The sequence below is a fragment of the Hetaerina americana genome, unplaced genomic scaffold (assembly GCF_022747635.1).
Source record: "Hetaerina americana unplaced genomic scaffold, ioHetAmer1.1.p SCAF_10, whole genome shotgun sequence".
NCBI lineage: Eukaryota > Metazoa > Arthropoda > Insecta > Odonata > Calopterygidae > Hetaerina > Hetaerina americana.
In genome coordinates, this window is record NW_027286070.1 from 18412042 (window position 1) to 18432270 (window position 20229).

General features: G+C 38.2%; 1 protein-coding gene across 1 annotated transcript in view; it reads left to right on the plus strand.

The window, feature by feature from the left end:
- The first annotated feature begins 4333 nt into the window (after positions 1-4333).
- The window catches only part of LOC139700273 (uncharacterized), a 164803-nt gene continuing 148907 nt past the window's right edge, over positions 4334-20229 (plus strand). Inside the window, exons 1-2 of the mRNA XM_071598909.1 lie at positions 4334-4373; positions 6186-6319. Of these exons, the coding sequence (XP_071455010.1) occupies positions 4334-4373; positions 6186-6319 (174 nt within the window). The remainder of the gene's footprint in view (positions 4374-6185; positions 6320-20229) is intronic.

Consider the following 20229-nt stretch of genomic DNA (forward strand, 5'->3'; position numbering starts at 1 on the left):
CTGGATTGCGTGTCGTACTCATAAACCCACGTCTCGTCTCCAGTAATGATCCTTTTGATGAATGTGGGATCGGATTCAGCCTCGCAAATCATGTCTTTTGCGACGTCAACACGGTCTCTTTTTGCATGAAATTGAGGTCTTTTGGCACCAACTTTGCTGCTACACGACGGAAACCCAAATCATTAACCACAATGTCTTGGGCGGATCCATAGGCAATGTTCAAGTCCTCCGCTATTTCTCTGATGGTTAATTTGCGGTTATTGACCAACATTACTTTTACTTCATCAATTTTTTCACCGACTTTCGATGTCGATGGTCTGCCACTGCGTTCATCATCTTCTATTGACTCACGACCACTTCTGAACCGCTCGTGCCACTGGTAAACGACCGTTTTTTTTAGAGAATCGTTGCCGAAACACTTTTCCAACATTTCCAACGTCCGTGCGCCACTAAATCCGTTTTTTACGCAAAATTTAATACAAGTTCGTTGTTGCAAATTTAAATCAATTTCTGCAATTGTAAAAAATCGCCAACACACACAGAGATAGATGTACTCTTGTCTACGTAACTTTTCAAATGTCAAGTTATGAAACTAAGATTTAAAGGGAATATCAACAACAGATGTACCAATTTAACAAAAAAAACAGAACTCAAATCGGAACGATGGGAGCGCCACACGGTGGTTATTCCGGGAACTTTTTGATCAAGGTAGTATATATATATATATATATATATATATATATATATATATATATATATATATATATATATATATATCCCTCCTCGGACTACAACCTTGACGTGGTGGAAAGGCTTAAGATAACATTTCTCTTTGACGTTTCATTACATTTACTATGTACTCTTCTGATAAATATCTAATTTTTTTATTAGCTTAGGTGGAAGGGCTTGTGCGTTCCGATGGCCCCTAGAGCTGTGCTGGCGGGAGTAATAATTATTGCTCCTGGTAGGGTCACCCATGCCAGATAGGTCGAAGGTTAGGAGCCAGACGAAAGGTAGTCCACGCAGCGTCTGTTCCTCAGTAAGGCGGCTGCAATTACGTCTGACCCCAGTGGGGCGGCCAGTAAGTGATGGTGTCACTTTAAAAACACTATTGAGGAAGGCAACGGGAAACCACCTCCATTATCATTCCCAAGAAAAATATAATGGACAATACAGAGATTTTGAGTCCTGGCAACCACGGGGCTCGGCCCAATCGACCGTGTGTCGTGCCCGGCAGCGTGGGAGGCAAGGCTTCCGCGGTCGTCATCCCACTAAACCCTTGCAAGGGAAAACCAGCAGCAGCAGGACAGAAGACGCAGGAGAAGAAGACCAAATTAGTTAGAATAGGAACGTGGAATGTTTGGACAATGATGAGGACAAGGAAATTGGAGAATGTTAAGCGAGAGATGGGAAGGGGAAATATCGATATTTTAGGTCTATGCGAGGTGAGATGGAAGGGTAGCGGGGATTACTGGAGTGATAAGTATAGAATAATATACAGCGGCGGGGACGAGAGCCAACGAGGGGTTGCCAAAGTATTAAATGAAGAGGTAGGAAGTAGCGTAGGCAACGTAGAGCAGGTAACGGATAGATTATTACTAATATAAATAAATGTCTAACCGATGGACTTGGTTATTTTCCAGGTATACATGCCACCGAGCAACCATAAGGAAGAAGAGGTCGATAGGATATACGATCAGTTAGAGGACATAATCGCGTGTGTTCCTGCAGGGAAACATTTATTGGTGATGGGGGATTGGAATGCGACGGTAGGCGAAGGAAGAGACGGTGATGAGGTCGGGGACTACGGTTTAGGCACGAGGAATGACCGCAGGGAGAAAGCAGTTGAGTTATGCAGGAGACAGGGGTTAGTCATCACCAACACTTCGTTTAGACACCACAAAAGACGCAGGTATCCATGGAAAATGCCAGGTGACTCAGAAAGGTATCAGCTAGATGATATCCTGGTTAGGCACAGGTTTAGGAACACTGTGATAAATTCGCACAGCTTCCCGGGAGCGGATGCGGACTCTGACCACAATTTAGTGGTTACGAAATGCAGCGTCCGTTTCAAAAAGATAAGGCAGGGGCGGCGAGTCAGAAAATGGAATGTAGAAGCATTGAATGGTTTGAAAAGGAAGGAATACAAACAGGCGGTAGAGGAAATCATGAAGGATGGTATAGAGCTAAGTACTATCGAAGAAAAATGGGAAAGTATCAAGAAAGGGTTGTCTAAAGCTGCAAAAGATACTATTGGAACCATTAACGCTAAAAGGACTAGGAAACCATGGATCACGGATGAGATGACTACAAAGTTGGATGAGCGGCGAAAATGGAAGAATGTAAATACAGAATTAGGCAAAACGAAGTACAAAGAATTAAACAATAAATTGAGGCGGGCAACAAATAAAGCAAAAGAAGCATGGTGGAAGACGCAGTGCGAGGATATGGAAAGTATGCAGAGGAAGGGTGAAATCGGTGCGCTGTACAGCAAAGTTAAATCTTTATCGGGAAGTAAGAAAGGGAGATAAACGATAGCAGTTAGAGATATGGCGGGAAAGGTAATAGTAGACGCAGGGAAGATCCAAGAGATATGTAAGGAATATATAGAAGAACTGTATAGTAAAAAGCTTAGACCAACAAAGTTAGACATAGAGGAGGAACATGACGTAGAGGAAGATAGCTTAAATCCAGGCATACTAGACAATGAGATAGAAAGGGTATTAAGGTGGATGAAACTAAAAAAGGCCGTGGGGGTGGATAACATTCCCGCGGAACTTTTGAAATGCTTAGGGAAATGTGGGAGGAAGAGGCTACATGGGCTGATCTGTAGTATTTATGAGGAAGGAATCTGGCCGGAAAACTTTGTGAGATCAGTTTTAGTTCCTATTCCGAAAAAGGTAAAGGCCACGTCATGTGAGGACTATGGGACAATTAGTTAGATATCCCACGCAGCTAAAGTTGTTCTCAGGATCATAAACAAAAGGATAGACAGTAGGGCAAATGATTACATAGGGGATGATCAGTTTGGGTTTAGGAAGGGGAGAGATTCGCGTGATGCCATTGCAGTAATGAGATTATTAATCGAGAGGAATATAGAACACAACCAGGAGGTATTTGCCTGTTTCGTAGATTTCGAAAAAGCGTTCGATAGAGTAAATTGGGAAAAACTAATGAGTATATTGCAGAAAATAGGAATAGATTGGAGGGAAAGGAGGCTAATCCGCAACCTGTACATGTCTCAGACTGCTCAGGTACGAGTGGAGAACGGGGATTCCGGTTGGGCAGTGTTAGGAAGAGGTGTAAGGCAGGGTTGCCCATTATCACCGTTGCTGTTCAACCTTTATGAAGAAGAAATGATTAAAGAGGCATGGGAAGAACTGGAGATAGGAATGAAGGTGGGAGGGGAATTCATAAAATCAGTTAGGTTTGCTGATGACCAAGCTTAAGTTTGTCAGTCAGCCAAGGGGCTGCAAGCATTGCTTAGTGAATTGGAAATTCAGTGCAACAGGTATGGGATGAAAATCAATATTAATAAAACAAAGGTTATGCGATTTTCTAGAAAGAAAAAGGCCAAGCTTAACATTAAAATAGGAGGACAAAAACTAGAGCAGGTAGAACAGTTTACGTATCTCGGAAGTATTTTGGACCAACACGGTCAAAGTAGTAAGGACGTAAGGAGAAGAATTGCGCTAGGCAAAGAGGCTTTCACAAGGAGGAGGGAGTTAATGACGGGGACGTTGAATAAGGATGTTAAGAAAAGACTCGTAAAAACTTTAATTTGGAGCGTAGCTATGTACGGCGCTGAAACGTGGTCATTGAAGCAGGAGGATAGATGTAGACTGAAGGCTTTTGAAATGTGGGTGTGGAGAAGAATGGTGAAGGTGAAATGGACAGAGAAGAAAACAAACGAGGAAGTACTTGGTATGGTGGGCGTAGAGAGGGGTTTGTTGGGAGCAATTCTATGGAGGCAGGAAAAGTGGCTGAGGGGGGTATTGACCGGCAGCGGGATGTTGAAGACTGTAATTGAGGGGAGAATGTTAGGCAAACGAGGAAAGGGAGGAACAGGATAGGAATGTTGGACGGGATGAAGGGAGGAAGAAAGTACTCAGAGCTGAAGAGGGACCTGATGTAGAGTACGATGCTGTGTTTTGCTAGGGGCCATAAATTATTTAATTAGTAATTACGTCCATCCAAAAACCTACCTTAACCGGTAGATTACCTAATAAATAATATATATATATATATATATATATATATATATATATATATATATATATATATATATATATATATATATATATATATATATAAACACAAGCGGTAAAGCAGAATGGATTCCCTTATTTCAAAAATCACTGAAGAGCGCGCAGGTAAAGTAGCCGATTTGGAGTAGTGGCGTTAGTTGGGGAAGATGACCTAACTTTTAGTAGTTACCATTCAGTGGTCTGTTGAGCTTCGAGGCTTTGTCGTAGAAACGATTTTTAAAACAATGAGTGTGTTGTGGCGACGCAGAGGCACGGTCGTCTAACGATGAAGCGCATTATACCTCTTTTATTTTTTACCTTTTTTAATCATCTTGGTTGTTTTTTTTACAATTCGCCCATCTAATCAGGGAGTCCACTGTGTCTCACCCTGTACCCTTTTGAATATATATATGCACACAATATATATATATATATATATATATATATATATATATATATATATATATATATATATGCGAAAATAGGTTTGATGGCAAATGATTCATCTTTCAGGTACTCTCAAAAAAGCGTGGATAGTGTATGCACCTATCCATTGAAACCTCCTTAGTAACAAAGAAAACAATGTTTAATGCCAGATTCTGCTTCACGGAATAATCACTTCAGACGAGAGTGTAGTTACCAATATGATTCCAATGAGAGAAATATTCCCTTCTTTTAATAAATATAGATAACTTTGATATTAAATTCCTTAAAATTAATATCCAAAACCTAACCATTTTTTTCTAAAGCTTGTGTTTTCTCCAAAGAAATGGTACAAACGGTTTTTGGGGATTTAATTTGAAATTTCCATTCTTGTTACCTAATTTAAGTAGACTTTCACGAAGGTGAAAATTTAAATTGAGTGATCAATTTCCGGGGAAACAAAAACATCGCCCACTCTAATAAATAGCTGAATCAAACACGATTATCAAGTTCGAAGAAAGAGAAAGATTTATAACCGCGGATGCTATAAGTATTCCTTCCTTGAAGATTTGATAGTTTCCAGGAAAATCCCTTTCATTAAAATATGAGGTCGGACACGAGCAAGAAATAAACCATCCTTAGATATTCTCTTAGATAAAAATAATTATATAGCAAAAAAGTTGAAATTGCTGCCAATAAAAGGCATTCAGAAGATTGAATTCGTGGAGTATTATCTCCTACACAACCAAATACCTGGCCTGCTTATTTGGTTTGCGTACTTATTTCGTGCTCTGGCGACTGTTATTAGTAGAGAGAGTAGTAGAGGAGAGTGAAATTCCTGCCAAATCTTAAGTTCGTTCAGTGATGCAATGGCCGCCCATCTGTGGTGAACAATGAACTACACATGAAAATTGACGAGAAAGTTTTCAAAAACCGGGCTTTTACAATATTTGAATTTGATTTCTACGACTTTGTTGCATGGCAACATTGCTGAAAAGTTAGACTACTACATTTTCTGTGTTCATTTCGACTAGGAACTTCAAGACGCCGTCATCGGTTGACCGCGATCTCAGGTGGCAAAATTTTAATGTGAAGGAATTCGAAAATTTGTTCAAAGATATGGCGCATTTTTAAATCTGGTTGGGAAATATTTCTATAATAGTATAGATATGTATGTAATTTTAAGAGGAAGTCAATAACGTTTTTGCATTAATTTCAGTGTTTTTGTATGACATAACAGATGTTACTTTGAACAGCCATCGTATATTGATTTGCATTCACTTTAAGTACAATATATTGTTTGCATATGTTCTTAACTTAACACTATCTACTACCTATAAGGATTACTAACACATCTACAATTAAGAAGATTAATTTTTAAACCGTTATATTCATGTTATATTTTTTCCAGGGCATTCATGATCAATATGTTAAGACATCACCGCAAAATTATGTTTTTGAAACGGCACCCTCCATGTGTTATAATCTAGTTTCTTTCCTCTACTTCTGTCACAGAGCGCCAAGCGCAGGACCCAGAGGTGTGGGGCCGAAAGCCTTCTTACGTAGTGGGTGAGAGCATTGAGGTGAACTGCACGTCCGCTCCTTCCCACCCACCCGCACACATCACGTGGCTTGTCAACGGGCGACAGGTGAGCGAGAGAGATCTGTATTTCCGGTGAATGGTTGCTTAACAGTTGTCACCATCAGCGAAATAATTCTAAGAAGATATTATGTAGAAACAGAGGGGTACTACATGTTATAAAGGGTTGTAACGTTAACTAATACGTATATATATATATAAATTTATTTATGATGTGCATGGTAAAAATTGGGACATTTGGTTACAGACCCCTACGTGGATTTCAGAGTCAATTAGGTCTCCTAGACAGACTAATTGGTTGGACATTGGCCCGGAAATCCAAAATTCATTCGTTCAAGTTTCAAGTGGATTTCAGGATATTGTCTTTTTCGCGTCAAGGACCTTTTTTAAGCGATGCCCTGCGTCCGCTGGCCTATAGTACGTTAAACAGTTGTCGTGGCGGAGCGACTGCGTGGGTCATCAGGGAAACTTCGGACGGGGGTGAAATTAGCATAAGAATGAATGAGGAGGGAGTAGTGGAAGTTCATTGCAGAAATTTCTGCGCAAAAAGAATTGCCCATTTGCCTTCAATTGTAGGTTCCTAAGGGTCAACGACGGAGGGTAAAACCACCGCTTATGACGTTTTTAAAATTGGCACTTAATGAAGGCCTCAGGTAAGGCAGGTAAGGCACGGCTGCCTCATTGGTGTCATAATTAAAGGCCATACCATTAACCTGATTCTCTTCATCCACCCTTCACTGTCTTTCTCATGGTATCTTATTCCAGAGAGTGCCTTTTGATATCAAGTTCAAAATTTCGTAAATGTTCAAATACATCGCAATATTAAAACTACTTTTAAGATCCACAAGTACAGATAAATGTAATGTAAAAAATACAAATTGGTCCTGCGGAGTAAGTGTAGGTGCAAATTTAATGTCAGATATATATCCAGGGGAAATCCAGAAAGCTGATAACAACTGAATAATCGTCTGAGTATTTTTTTAAATTTTATCTCTATCACTTGCATATAAATATTTTATAACGTGTAATCTTTGTTGAGTTGTAATTTTTTTTGGCATTGTTTTCAGAGAAAGTTCTACAAGATGTGGAGTTTGACTTTAGAGTATTTTTTGGGAAATGTGAGAAATTTTGTATTAATATTTATTTTTTTAGTGTTAATCCGTAAAAGTCGTTGAGGCCTTATAAACAGATTTTTTAAATTTAGATTAATAACACAGGCAATTTCAAATACCAAAATCCTACGTGAAGGGAAACCCACCAAGGCGGAAATCAAACCTCTGAGTTGGCAGGCGGAGACAGCTGCCACCGGGGCCGTAAAATATTATTAAAATGATTCTGTCGCACCATTGCCACAAATTCGCGTCAAAAGTGATCGGTCGCACTTCTACGGACTGCGCAGTCTTTTCCGGACCACTGTCGTTACCAATCGTCACGGAAGCGATTGTTTCTTTTCTTGTAGATGTTTTTTATATTATTTGGAATTTTCTCATTGAAAAGGGAAAAACTTAAAAATAAATTTTAAAATTCTTATGCAGCTACCTTTAATATGCAGGCGGTAGTGAAAGAATCTTTCACAGCATTGAGACAGTTATTTTTAATTTAGTATTAGATTTCAAGTCACAAATTGAGTGGTAAAAATTAAGCAATAAGACCCAAAAATCAGCAGAAATAGGAACCTTTCTGACGTGAACGTCTTAGCATTAATTCATCCGCTTTAGTTTTAATGACAAAAGTCCATTTTCATTTCTTCTATTTTCCACTTATTTTTCTCTTTCCAACAAATTTTGAATATATATTACAAACAATTTGACGTTCCAAAAATATGTTTTGATAAAAGCAATATTATCAAAGCCCTTTTCTTCTAAAATTTGTTTCCGTACTTCATTTCTATTTCGATAAGCTTTCGAATCCGCCCAATTGCGCGATTATTTTATTGCGGGGGCAGGATAAGCCGTAGTCCACTCAGGAGAAATATCCCTCCAGTTGCTCATCAAGCGTCTTCCCACCCAATACTCCTCTCGAACGGTACTCCTTTACTCTCACCTTCCTCTTACAACTCCAAATCCTCTTGATTGCGAATGTGATACAAATTCAATAATGTAAATTCAGATAGAAAATAAAACAATCGACATCGTTATTTCTGTACCAAAACGTGTATTTTTATTTTCAATTTTGATGATTAACCTTCATTTTAGGGGAACTAATTTCAATTGGGAATAATTTATATGAAAAAAGATGTATAAAGCCTATTTATAATGTTGTTAATTTTATCAGCATTTTTGCGGATGGAAATAGCTTATTCCATGTTATTAAGTAGTTAAGGCAATCTATTTGTATATTTTCATAGGATTTATTTCGCTCTCTTTGTACTTGGTTTAATCGCCCTTCTTGCTTCAAATCCCAGATGCATATTTTCTCTCAAAATTAAATTCATGGCTATTTATCATATTTTACGGAATTAGCCGTACCAGAGTGGTAATGAAATTAGAAAGGAAAAATTTAATTTAACTGCCCCGAAACTTTTATATCGTATTAGCATATTCATATTTACTCTCTAAAAGCCTAATTACTTCGGTATTTTAATAAAGATAGAAGTGTATTTCCGAAGAAATTATGATATTAAAAAATTTGAACGCGCTCCAAAGCTCCAGAGCTTTGAAGCTTCCAAAATAACCATTTCAAAATTCGAAGTTTAAGTATAACAAATAGCTATTCAAATTAATCACCAGGTACGCCATCTCCTATTACAGGGTACGATTCCTGTGTTGGACTTTTTGTTTTCTATAGGATATGGATGATGGTTACAATTGGGTCATCATCATAATATGTCATCCACAATTCAATTATAAATTGTTTAATATTCCATCGTAGTCTATTTCAGGCAAAGGTAGCAATTTAGGTGCATCTACGTTTAACAGCCGTAATAAGATATCATGTTATACCTCTGGTGTCAAAGAGATCAATTTTCATGCGTGAGTATGTATTATACTATCTAGAATATTATCTTTCTCTTGTGTATTGGTACTTTAGAACCTACAGTACGCCTCATTTTTATGTTGTTTTCCTTGCTTCCTTTTCTCACCTTATACGTTCAGCTCTGTTGGTGAAAAAAACAGCACCCGATAGCATAGCATTTACTATGAAGCTTTAAGTCGTAATCAGACGGTTTCTCATAGAAATCGATGGTTTTGTGTGAAACTATATTTAAAGAGAATTTTTAGTCGTATTTTTCTGGGAAACAGATTTAATTTGTGGTTCAGTTCCAGTGTTAGGTGAAAGTTATTCAGGCTGGAATCAGATTTCTTCAACCTTTCCCAATTTGCTCGTTTTTTACGTCTTCCTAATTCCGCATAGCTATCCAAAATTTTTAATTCGTATCAAATCTTAACGTGATACTTGTTAATAATGTCACCAATAATTTTTGTTAATTTGAATTGGATAAGATTAATGCCTACTGGCAATTTTAGCAGTGGAGAAATATTGATACGGCATCATTGACGAATTGGACATAATTAAATCTTCGCACAATTTCTTAGAGCCTCGGTCTATCATTTGACGGCCAAATTCGTGGGCAAGGTATGTAATGAACTACCTTAGAATTTCAGCAAACATACTTGATTGCATGATTTTGTACTAGGTGGCTCTCCATAACTTCAACTATTGAAGGTTTAAGTCCTTCATTTGATGACTACCCTGCCACAGTAGAACATTTTTTGACGAGGATTTACGCTCTCCCAATAGAGAGGAATTTAGTAATTCTTGGTGAATATTGAATCAATGTTCTCTCTTCCCACAAGTATTAACTGGAAACGAGCAGTTTTCGTAGTTTTTCCTCAAATCCTCCTCGAGTGAAAGACAAAAAATTAAAATATTTTAGGAAGCTCTTTGCAATTTTGACCATTGGCGATAAACTCTCTCTCCCTCACTATAGTGGATAAACGCAAGCAGTCATTATAACTTAATAACTCCACATTTTGCCATGAGTACTGCCTGATATTGCTCGAACGGCATTTTGTGAGCGCGGTTATTGAAGGAAAAGGGGCCGGTTGTTGTGGGTGTGGTTTTAGGAACGGAGGAAAGATGAGGGTGATTTGAAGACGAAGTCTGTGAATGAGGATAGGAGCCCGCGTATTTTCTGAGGCAGCCATTGGGTGGGAACGAAGGTGGAAAGGGGAAGAGATAGTATGAAGTAGGGATAACGAAAAAGGTTGGGTGTAGAAAATCCGATGGATTTCATTAGCGACAAGAGTGAGAGGCGTGCGGGAGGCGACGTGAAGGGGTTAGGGCTTGCTCATCGGGAGAAACCGCGCCGAACTGAGCATGCAGAAGCGCCTGAATTAATAAAAGAGAACCGGGGCTCTTCCCGACCCTTTCAAACAACACCCCTTCATCCCCCCTGCAACACCGTCTGTACCCAAAACAGCGGCCTTCGCATCGACGGCGCGAGGGAGGATAGGATGAGGGAAGTGGAAGGGTGGAAAAACTCTGATTCGGCGTTCGTTTAGTCGTTAAGGCTTCCTCGCCCGCATTTTGCCGGGAACCGTGTAGCAAAAGAGGTGCGGGCAATCCTTGCTTCGGAAAACCCATCCACTTCAGAAGACATCTCCCTCTTAGGCGTCTTAAAACGAAAACCAAGTCTTTCCTTCTCTTTTCTTTTTCACCTCCTTCTGGAACCCTTCCACTTCCACTCCGTCAATATCGCGCACACAAAAAAACCCACATTTCCTCCAATCGATTGCTCTACGGAACCCTCTATCGTTCGATGGCATTATTACGCAGCACTTTACCCATTCCCTCCAGCACACCCAAGTTCCTCTCCCCTAACACGCATAACGGTATATCCGTTGCTGATCACGTTTTAACTTGTTTCCAGTACTACTCCATCAATCCCCGAAGTAAAACATGGCTCAGTGCCCGAAAAATGTGACCCGCTGCTCAAGAAGTTAATGAAGATGGTTGAATTTTATACTTATGTCAGAAAGATTTCTCATCTCACCTCTTCCCAAACTTCAGACGTGAAAACACGTCCTTTGTGGAATCGTCACGAAATGAAAAACGATTTTTACGAGCACTCTTAAGGGGAGATAAAGTTTTCAATATAACTAATGCGGTTCGGTTAATATATATGCTATATAGTAGTAGTTGGTTTTTCATAATTCCGATAACTAATACTTTAGAACTTAATTAAATTGTTCAAAAATTATTATGAATGAAACACACAATAGTAGCCACTTTTTTTGGCAACAACTATGGAACACGTATCCATTAAGTGACTTTGTCAATACATTTGTCTACTGCTCGAAGTGGAAGGGATTTAAGATGATTCATCGAATTAATCAAAGAATCTTCCTTGATGGAAGGAAGTCTATGTAAGTGATGCTGAGTAAGGATGTTTATAAAAGATTTATGAAATTTTAGATAGGAAGGAGAAAGAGAGAAAACGATATTTTTACGCTATGGAACTTGGTCATGTAAGCAAGATGATAGACGTAGATTGAAGGCTTTTCAAGCATGCCTTTGAAAAGTATGTCAAAAAATAAATGGACGAAAAATACAAATAAATGAGTAAATTAAATGTTGGGGAAGGTGAGAACGTTGCTGGGAAAAATCATAGGAGACAAGAAAGTTGGATGCAAAGTATTTTGATAGATGTTGGAATGCTAAAATTTGTGATAAAGGTAAGGACGTTCGGTGAGAGAAGTCAGGGGAAAAGTAGATGGGCATATTGGACGAAATAAATGGAGTTAAAATGTTTGTACTCTTGAAGAAGGGTTTATTGTAGCAAGGGGTTAGGTTGTGTCTTGGGAAATGCTAATAAATATAGGCAGTTCTAGATTTTTGTCCATCCAAATTTAACCAGTAGACTACTAAATAATATCAATAAGTGACAACTTATAGAACAATTTATGAGATTATTTTATTATTTCTTGATTTCATTTATTTAACCATATAGTATTTATTTGAATGTATCAAATAATCTCGAAAGCATTTTGCTATAGTTACAATTAACTAAATACGTCATTATTGAATATTTAATTTCGAGACGATTTTTAATTAGCCGTAAAAGTCTCATCAATTATTCTTTTAATGGTGGCACCAAATATAACATTAATATCATCGCACCCAAATCCTTGCAGCCATGGTTCATGACATGTTTGCTAGCCAAAAACAGATGAATTTAAATTATACCAAGCAAATATTATATGATCAATTATTTTAGATTAAGGCGCATTTACATTATTCGTCATTTATTATAATTATTATGATAGTAGATACCCTAGAAGTTAAGAACCATTTTTTCCTAACAAGTTTTCCAGAAAAAAATAGCGAATGATAAATCAGGAATTGTTTCATCTCAAACTTCTTACCCGTGATCCACGATTTGAATCTCAAACATTAAGGTTATAACTCCTTAGGCATTGCCAAATGCAACCCACATATTATTTGTGTTAAGCGGGTCAAGAATACTTTAGGATAAATAACTCTGCGAATTTTTTCTGGTTAAATAATTTCAGATAACTCTTCAGTATCATAGGGAATGCAGTTTTAATTGACTGAAATGGATTAAATGACTACATTTTTATTGAAAGTAGAAGATCGATCATTCGCTAAAATATAAACTTTCTAGTTGAGAGCGCTCACGTAAATATCGACCGCTTTTAATACGATAATCACTTCTTTTCACCAGAATATATATTTTATAACGAAAGAGTAATTTTATCCGGGACTTTAGAAAAAAACCTACTCAATGAAAGAGATGTAGACACTGGCACCAAAACTGGGATATCGAATAAAGCTTATAGTAACGCTCGTCGAATGAGAAAAGAAAAGTTAAACGAGGGATTTCGTTCTCGTTCCAATTCCTCCTATGGTGGTTGCATGTTGCAGAGCAAACCTTTACTTCCATTCAAAGGCGCAGCTTAAATCCTTTGTAATTGATGGTAGAATTAATCTAGCAGATAAATCATCGTTTCACGTGTGAATATCCCCACCCACCCTATCGCTGCCTTTGTACCGTGATGACATAAGGATTAATTTCCATGTGAAATTGAAGCGAACGAATTGAGACGAATTACTCAGCGATTAATGTTTTATGTATGTGCGCTCTCCTCATCAATATCCTCGTTGGAAACAAGGATTCCATTATTTTGATTAAATCGTCAGAAAGAGATGACTGACCTATTTTAATTAGAAGAAAGGGAATGGTTACCGCTGTACACGTAAAATACATGATGGGATAAACTCTTGTTTAAAGATTTTCAGATTGCTTTGAACTTCTATTCAATTCGTTAAGTGTCAGTCAAATGTTCTGCCATGCAATCCTTTTTCACGTGAATCTAAAAAACAATGGTTTCAGTTTTTCGGTAGTAAGAAATAAAATCTATGCGTACGTTTTAAAGATTGAATCTAATTGTACTTGATATTAGTTTAGTGGTCAAATATTATACGTTCATTATTTAATGAACATGAACTCATTTAAAGAACAAATTTCAGAGTGTAATAATCATTTGCCTAGACTGGGATTCGAACCCATATCCCTCAATATCCGGTCAAGTACTTCATATATTTAGGGTCTGGGTTCGCATCCCAGTCAAGGCCAATGATTTTTACACTCTGAAATTGTTGCATAGAATTGCGCATTAGTGGATGACTCCGTTAAAAGTTACTGTTGCGGCATCTCCCGCAGTTTCCTTGGAATGAACTCATTTAGTTGAGCCTCGAGTCATCGCATGAAGAACAATTTTGGATGCACATGATACATGATTTATCTTTCAATTCTCATTTTTTTATGAATGTACTGTATGTACATACGCATCAAATATTGGGGAAACGCTACGCTAAGCATTTATCGATTTTATTAGCCACCATATCCCAGATGAAATTTAATTAAACGCCATTATTTAGCAAATCGAAAAGCGCAATTGCAGTTAAATATCAGTTTAAAGTTAATACCAAGAACTTTAAAGTTAATCGAAAGTTAAGTGTGTCGAAAATAAGCAAAATAGTAAAATGAACCGAGAATAGAGAGTAAAATAACTGGAGTAAGCTCAATGGATTGGACCTCGAGAATACCTGTTCGCGTAATATTTCCTGGTATTAGGAATGTCTTAAGCTAAAGAATCGTCAATAACTGCTACAAATCATTTTAGTTAACCCGAAGGCTGTATATGGTTAGTGAAATTTACAGATCAGAGTTACGGGTTCGGTTGCTTTCCATGGACCACCTATGGTTTCTGCCAGAAGGACCTGTTACCAAAAGAAATCAGACAAATGATACTGACGGTGCCCGAAGTCGTCACTAGGGCCTTGACCTTCCAGTTAGCATACCAGTGCTCTTCCAACTAGGTTATCACGCCCTGTAGCCACCATAATATTGCAAATCGTTTCAGTTTTGTATTTACTTACACCTTTGCAAATAATACTCCTTTCCACATACAAAAGTTTAGATAAAGTGTAGATGTTTGGGCTGAGACTTTTCTCAAGACAATTGACACGTGTCATGTGCGCACCAAAATATTTATGTCCCCGTTGGGTTAACAAACGATATACGCTAAACAGCAGAGTCACAATTTAAATATTACATACCGTCTTTTTTATAAACAGTTCTTTAAAGAAAAATGAGTAAAAATAAAGTACCTTGTAGAGAGGAAAAGTAAATGGATTTATCATAAAGATTCCTCTCAGTAGCTCAGTCAGCACTCATGCTTTACCGTCATTGATTCGCAACTTGGCTCGGGATTCTTCCTCCTACCCCCGACGGGATGATATGTATAGATACTGGTGGGAGGACTCGGAATGTCGCATAACACAAGGTTAAGGGACGAAGGGCCCAGGACGGATCACAACTTCCCTACATGACTTCGGGACGTGATGCGCCATCCCGCCGCCATCATAATGAGCTACGAGCGCACTCCTTCGTTCCCCTCCTTCCCCTCTTGCCCTCCACACCACCTCCTTCCCCCTTCCTGCACACCTCGCCGCACCCTTGCGAGCCTTACTCGCGCCCAACCCTCCGCTTCCAATCTCCCTTCCGTGCAGCCCGCTTCCCCCAGGACGAGCGTGGGATACCGGAGTTGCCGCTCCCGGATTCCCGGAATCTCATTTCACCCTCCCCACCCCCATCCTCTCTGTCAGGGAGACTCCTCTCGCCCCGCATTGTCGAGGCCCGACGAAGAGCGGGGTGACCTGGGTAGCGGAAACTCGAGTTGGGGGACCAGGGGAATAGGGGTAAAAGGGGCAGCCGAATGGTGAGGTGTCTAGAACGGAGGGGATGGGTGAAGTCCAAAAAGATTCCTTGGATATGGTGTATTTTTTTCAGAAACTACCACGCTGACAATCAGCAAAGGCGCTCGCCTCTCTCCCTGGAACTCCTCCTCATATTCCTTCCGAAGTCGCGGGCAAAAAAATCAGAAATATCTTGGGAGAGCCTCGTGAAAATTCCATTCATTCCCGTATCAACCCGTTGGTCGTCTAGTATCGGTGCATTATTTTGTTACATTTATGTCGCATTCTTCTTATCCTCCTCTCTCATTTCCACTTCTCACTACCCATCCCCAGCTTTAGGAGTCCGCGGCTTTGTGACATTCGTTCCAAGAATACGTTCTTATGGAAATTATGCCCATAAATCTTTTTTCCGCCGCGAAACGGCTTCCCCGCATTGCGAATGCGTGCTGAATCTTATTCCGTTATCTTTCTTCGTCCTCCGTGGTCTACTGTTCCGGGAAGAACATGATCCAGACTTTTTTTTAAATTATGGTGTCATCCTCATCCTAGCCGTGGCTTAAAAGTACTCGTTGCTTGGAATTCCTTACAGTTATAAAAGGAGTTGGGTAATTTCTTTCACTCACACGACTTGTATATTTTTGTGCTTTTTTTCTGATGATATGGTCAAACAATTTTAATTGTAAAAACGCTTCGCAGTGCAGCAAAGTAAATATGCAGTGCCCGCGAGGAATCATTTCGTCGAGGAATCAACTTTACGATATCTGGAACTTGCGTTTTATTTAACGGAGTAACCTGCAGCAATAGCATTGCTAATACTTATGGATGTATGTGAATAAGGGAGTTATAATATCTGTGTAAATTCAGCGTTTCAGAAACTTTATTTGTAAATCCAGTTGTTCCCTTAGATACTGATAGGCTGTTAATAAACCGACCCACTATATTATGCTTTTGACCTTCTATACAATTAATTATGCACTGTATCAAGCCATAATATTATTTAACTCAAAGCCATTAATAAACATAATTCAATTATTTTGTAAAACCAATAATTTCATTATAATACATAGGCATAATAATAATAAGCTTTGTATCTACTCACTTTATCTTTATTGTCATGCAGCAAGGAAGTATTTGTTCATCTCATTTTTTTCCCTATAATTAAAACCACTGTAGGGAAAACACTGACAGTTAAAACTTTTGCGCAAAATGAAATAGTAGTTATTTAATAATAAAGTTATAAATGTATGTGCTGAAATTACACAAAAATTTAAAATCTAGTGCATCGGAACGAATATTGAATTTTACCCTTCGATTTCACAAATGATAAAAAATTCAAAATTCATTGAGGGAAAGTATTGGAAACTCATAATCTGTCATTTATGCACTTACTTGCGCCCATACTCGAGATCAAGCATACTGCATAGCAACGGAATTCCCATTATGGATAAATATTGCAGCCTGTCTCCAATTTATACAGGTCTTTAAAGAAAACGCGCGAAAAAGGAGACGCCTGAGAAAAAATGAAATAGATGGTTGGCCAAACTTTTCGCGTGCAAAATCGTTTTTTGAAAGGATAATATTGGAAAAGGAAAGCCCCTGTGAGGAAAAGAATGACTAAAAAGAAGAAAGAAGAATAGAGAGGGGTATTGGGATGAGGAGGAAGAGAATAGCTCGTGCTGGGGAATGCATTCCTTCATATAAGAGGCTCTCATTTTCGGGCAGGAGGTAAATGTGGGAGAAATTGAGGTGGTTTAAGTGTAGGCCGGAATGGAGACTTGCCGAAATTGATTTCTAATTTAAACGTTGGGGAAAAATGGATGGGGCAAGGGATATTGGATAGAGAGGGGAGGGGCCATGGTGTTAAAAAGGTGTCCGTCCCCAAAGGGATTTGATCAGTTCTTTTATTCGCATTCACCCTCTCCTTCTCATGGGAGAGGAAGGAAGGCAGGTTGAAGAGTGAATGTGGGGAAAGAAAATATACAGAGGGAAAAGATGGCTTGCCTCTCCAGATAAGATTCGACGATGACGTAAGTGCCAGTAAAATGAAGACGTGCAAAGACTGCATATCACAGTCCCGATTGAGTTACAGATTATATATCAAATTTAATGACTAAATTATCTAAAATTCAATGAACAATTTATCCTTCATATTTTATCAAAATTTTATTTTTAAATTTGGAGCCTAATTCTGATGATATCATTCATTACTATTGTTTAAATTTGATCGAAAATGAAATTGCATCGTCTAACAGTCAATTAAAATGCTATGATATTATGAAATAACATGTAACAAACCATAATCTTTTCCATTGTTTTATTTCTTTTTTGACAGTATCAGATAACATTATCAATTAGTAAACCTGCTCCAAATACGATGCCGAAGTAACCTGTTGATAATAAAATAATCATGCAACCGAAACAAATTATTTGATCTTGATCTTGAAATACCTTGACAATCCACCGCTATGGTGCTGCATTTAGTCAGAAAGTATATCTCGAGAATAATTTGTTCAAGAAATAATGGAATAATGATTAAATACCAAATATTAATTTGTGAATCCGCATTATAAAAGATTGAGTGATGACACGGTAAAAGCGGATAACATTTTTCCTTAAAATCACTGCTTTTAGAAGAGCGAAGCAATTTTTGGTGGTGATCACACAATTTGAAATTCTTTGAAAACGAAGAACGTTTGACTCTGCTCCAAAAAAGGCCTATTTGATATTGTCCCACCGTTTACGAAGTATCAAAAGCGCAAATTTAACCGTTTATCACTCAAACGATGCTTCGAATTTCTAAATAAAATGGAGCGTTCATTGTCACAACCCCTTCATACATGTTTATCATTTGTTTTCTTTCATTGAAAAGAAAATAACGTAAATTATCCCACCTTATCCCAAATTCCAAAAAAGCACACACAGGTATTCAGCGAAGCCACAGAGCTCCACATCTGACTACAATCTTCACCGTCATAAAGATTTATTCTTGTCAGGCAGAAGAGACACGCATTTCACCGAGGATTTCTTAAAGGATGGAAAATACGATTATCTGGGAGTTGACATTGAAAATATATGAAAGAAAGTAATGAAATGGACAAAAGGAAAGGAAAAAAGGTAAGGATTAGAATCGGAGACAGGATGGGAAGTGAGAAGGGAGGGCAGAAGAAGAATGACATAGTGAGGATAGACTGAGAGACAAGAGAGAAGTAATTACGTAAATAGTCGCTCTTCCAGAAGTCTTTCGAATACGCTTTCGGCATACATTTCGTGGTCCAGTTCTCCATTAGTTAATTTATTTCGTAAACCAAACGATTCGCTCGAGAATTCAGAAGGGAGGAGGATGGAGGGAGAGTAAGGGAGAAGAAAGTTGACTTCGAAGAACATCCAATCGGGGTCTTATCCCTTCACTCCTTCCACACCCTGGCTCACCCTTCCTCCCTCCCACGCCCAACCGTAGCCTTACCTCCTTTCCCACCCCCTGCTCACTCTCTCCCCCTCCCCATACTCCTTTGTCATCTCCCCTTTATTTATTTTTTTCCCGCTCCAAACTTTTTCAACTTTAGGAAGGCCTGGAGATGAAAAAAATAACCCCTCGGTCCCAAATGAATTCGCTCATTTTAATATATATTATACGACATCACTCTGGGGATAGTCGGTAAATACAGTAAAAGCTCTCTTTAGTGAGCCGCTCTTAATCATAAGGCTTTCTGTTTAATGCTCAAAATTTATCCACATCCACACGTACGTGGTTTTTCTCAAAATGCGTGTTTTATTTATTTGTAAACCTTTACGCTAAGGAAACCATTTAGTTAATGTTACCCTTTCTAGTTTGAACAAAAGTGGAGTTATAGCTTTGATATTTGTTTCAACATTTTAAGTAGTTTGTACATCCAAGTAGGAATGAAATGACTATGGAAAATAATTCAAAGTAATTCTTTTCTTGCATCATCCCCATCCACTATTTTCAGCTTCATACTAACGTACTCATTTGTGTAACCAACATATCAAATAATGTGCGTTAATCGGAAGCCATTATGTAATTATACATTTTATTCCTTAATTTTAACCCGAAAGCCTAGCAAATAGGTTACTAAATGTTATATATCATAATATAGTTTAGATAAAGGGCAATTGTAATCCAAAAATTTGGAACGTTTTACATATTTTTAAACAATGAATGGAATACTAGTTCCATTCCAAAGAATGTTAATGAAAGCTGTGATGCAGTAGTTTTCCTCTATAAATCCTTTCTACCGCCCTTTGTGTCCTATAAACTCACATTAATTTTCCTCACTGTTCTAAAATTTCTCGTAATGCTTCCTTTATTGATTATTATTCCAGTATATATATATATGTATATATATATATATATATATATATATATATATATATATATATATATATATATATATATACCCAGCAAGCCACCACTAGGGTGTGTGGCAGGGGGTGAATACTCACCAGACTAATTTTTACCCGAACATTGTCACATTGTTCGACCGCGGTCGAACAATGTTATTATGATTCCATATCGTTGGTGGAAGAAATTACATCTTAAATCTATGTGTTATGCACTTAATCTCTCACATTTTATGGACATGATCTCTCCTACCGTAGGACTATGGGGGTGGCATTGCGTTTTTAGCATCTTTGCTAGAGGCCTTTCAATTTATGCAAGAGCTTCAATGTGATATTTAACCTTTGCTCCGCGAGTGATTTCCAGCCTAGTCACTC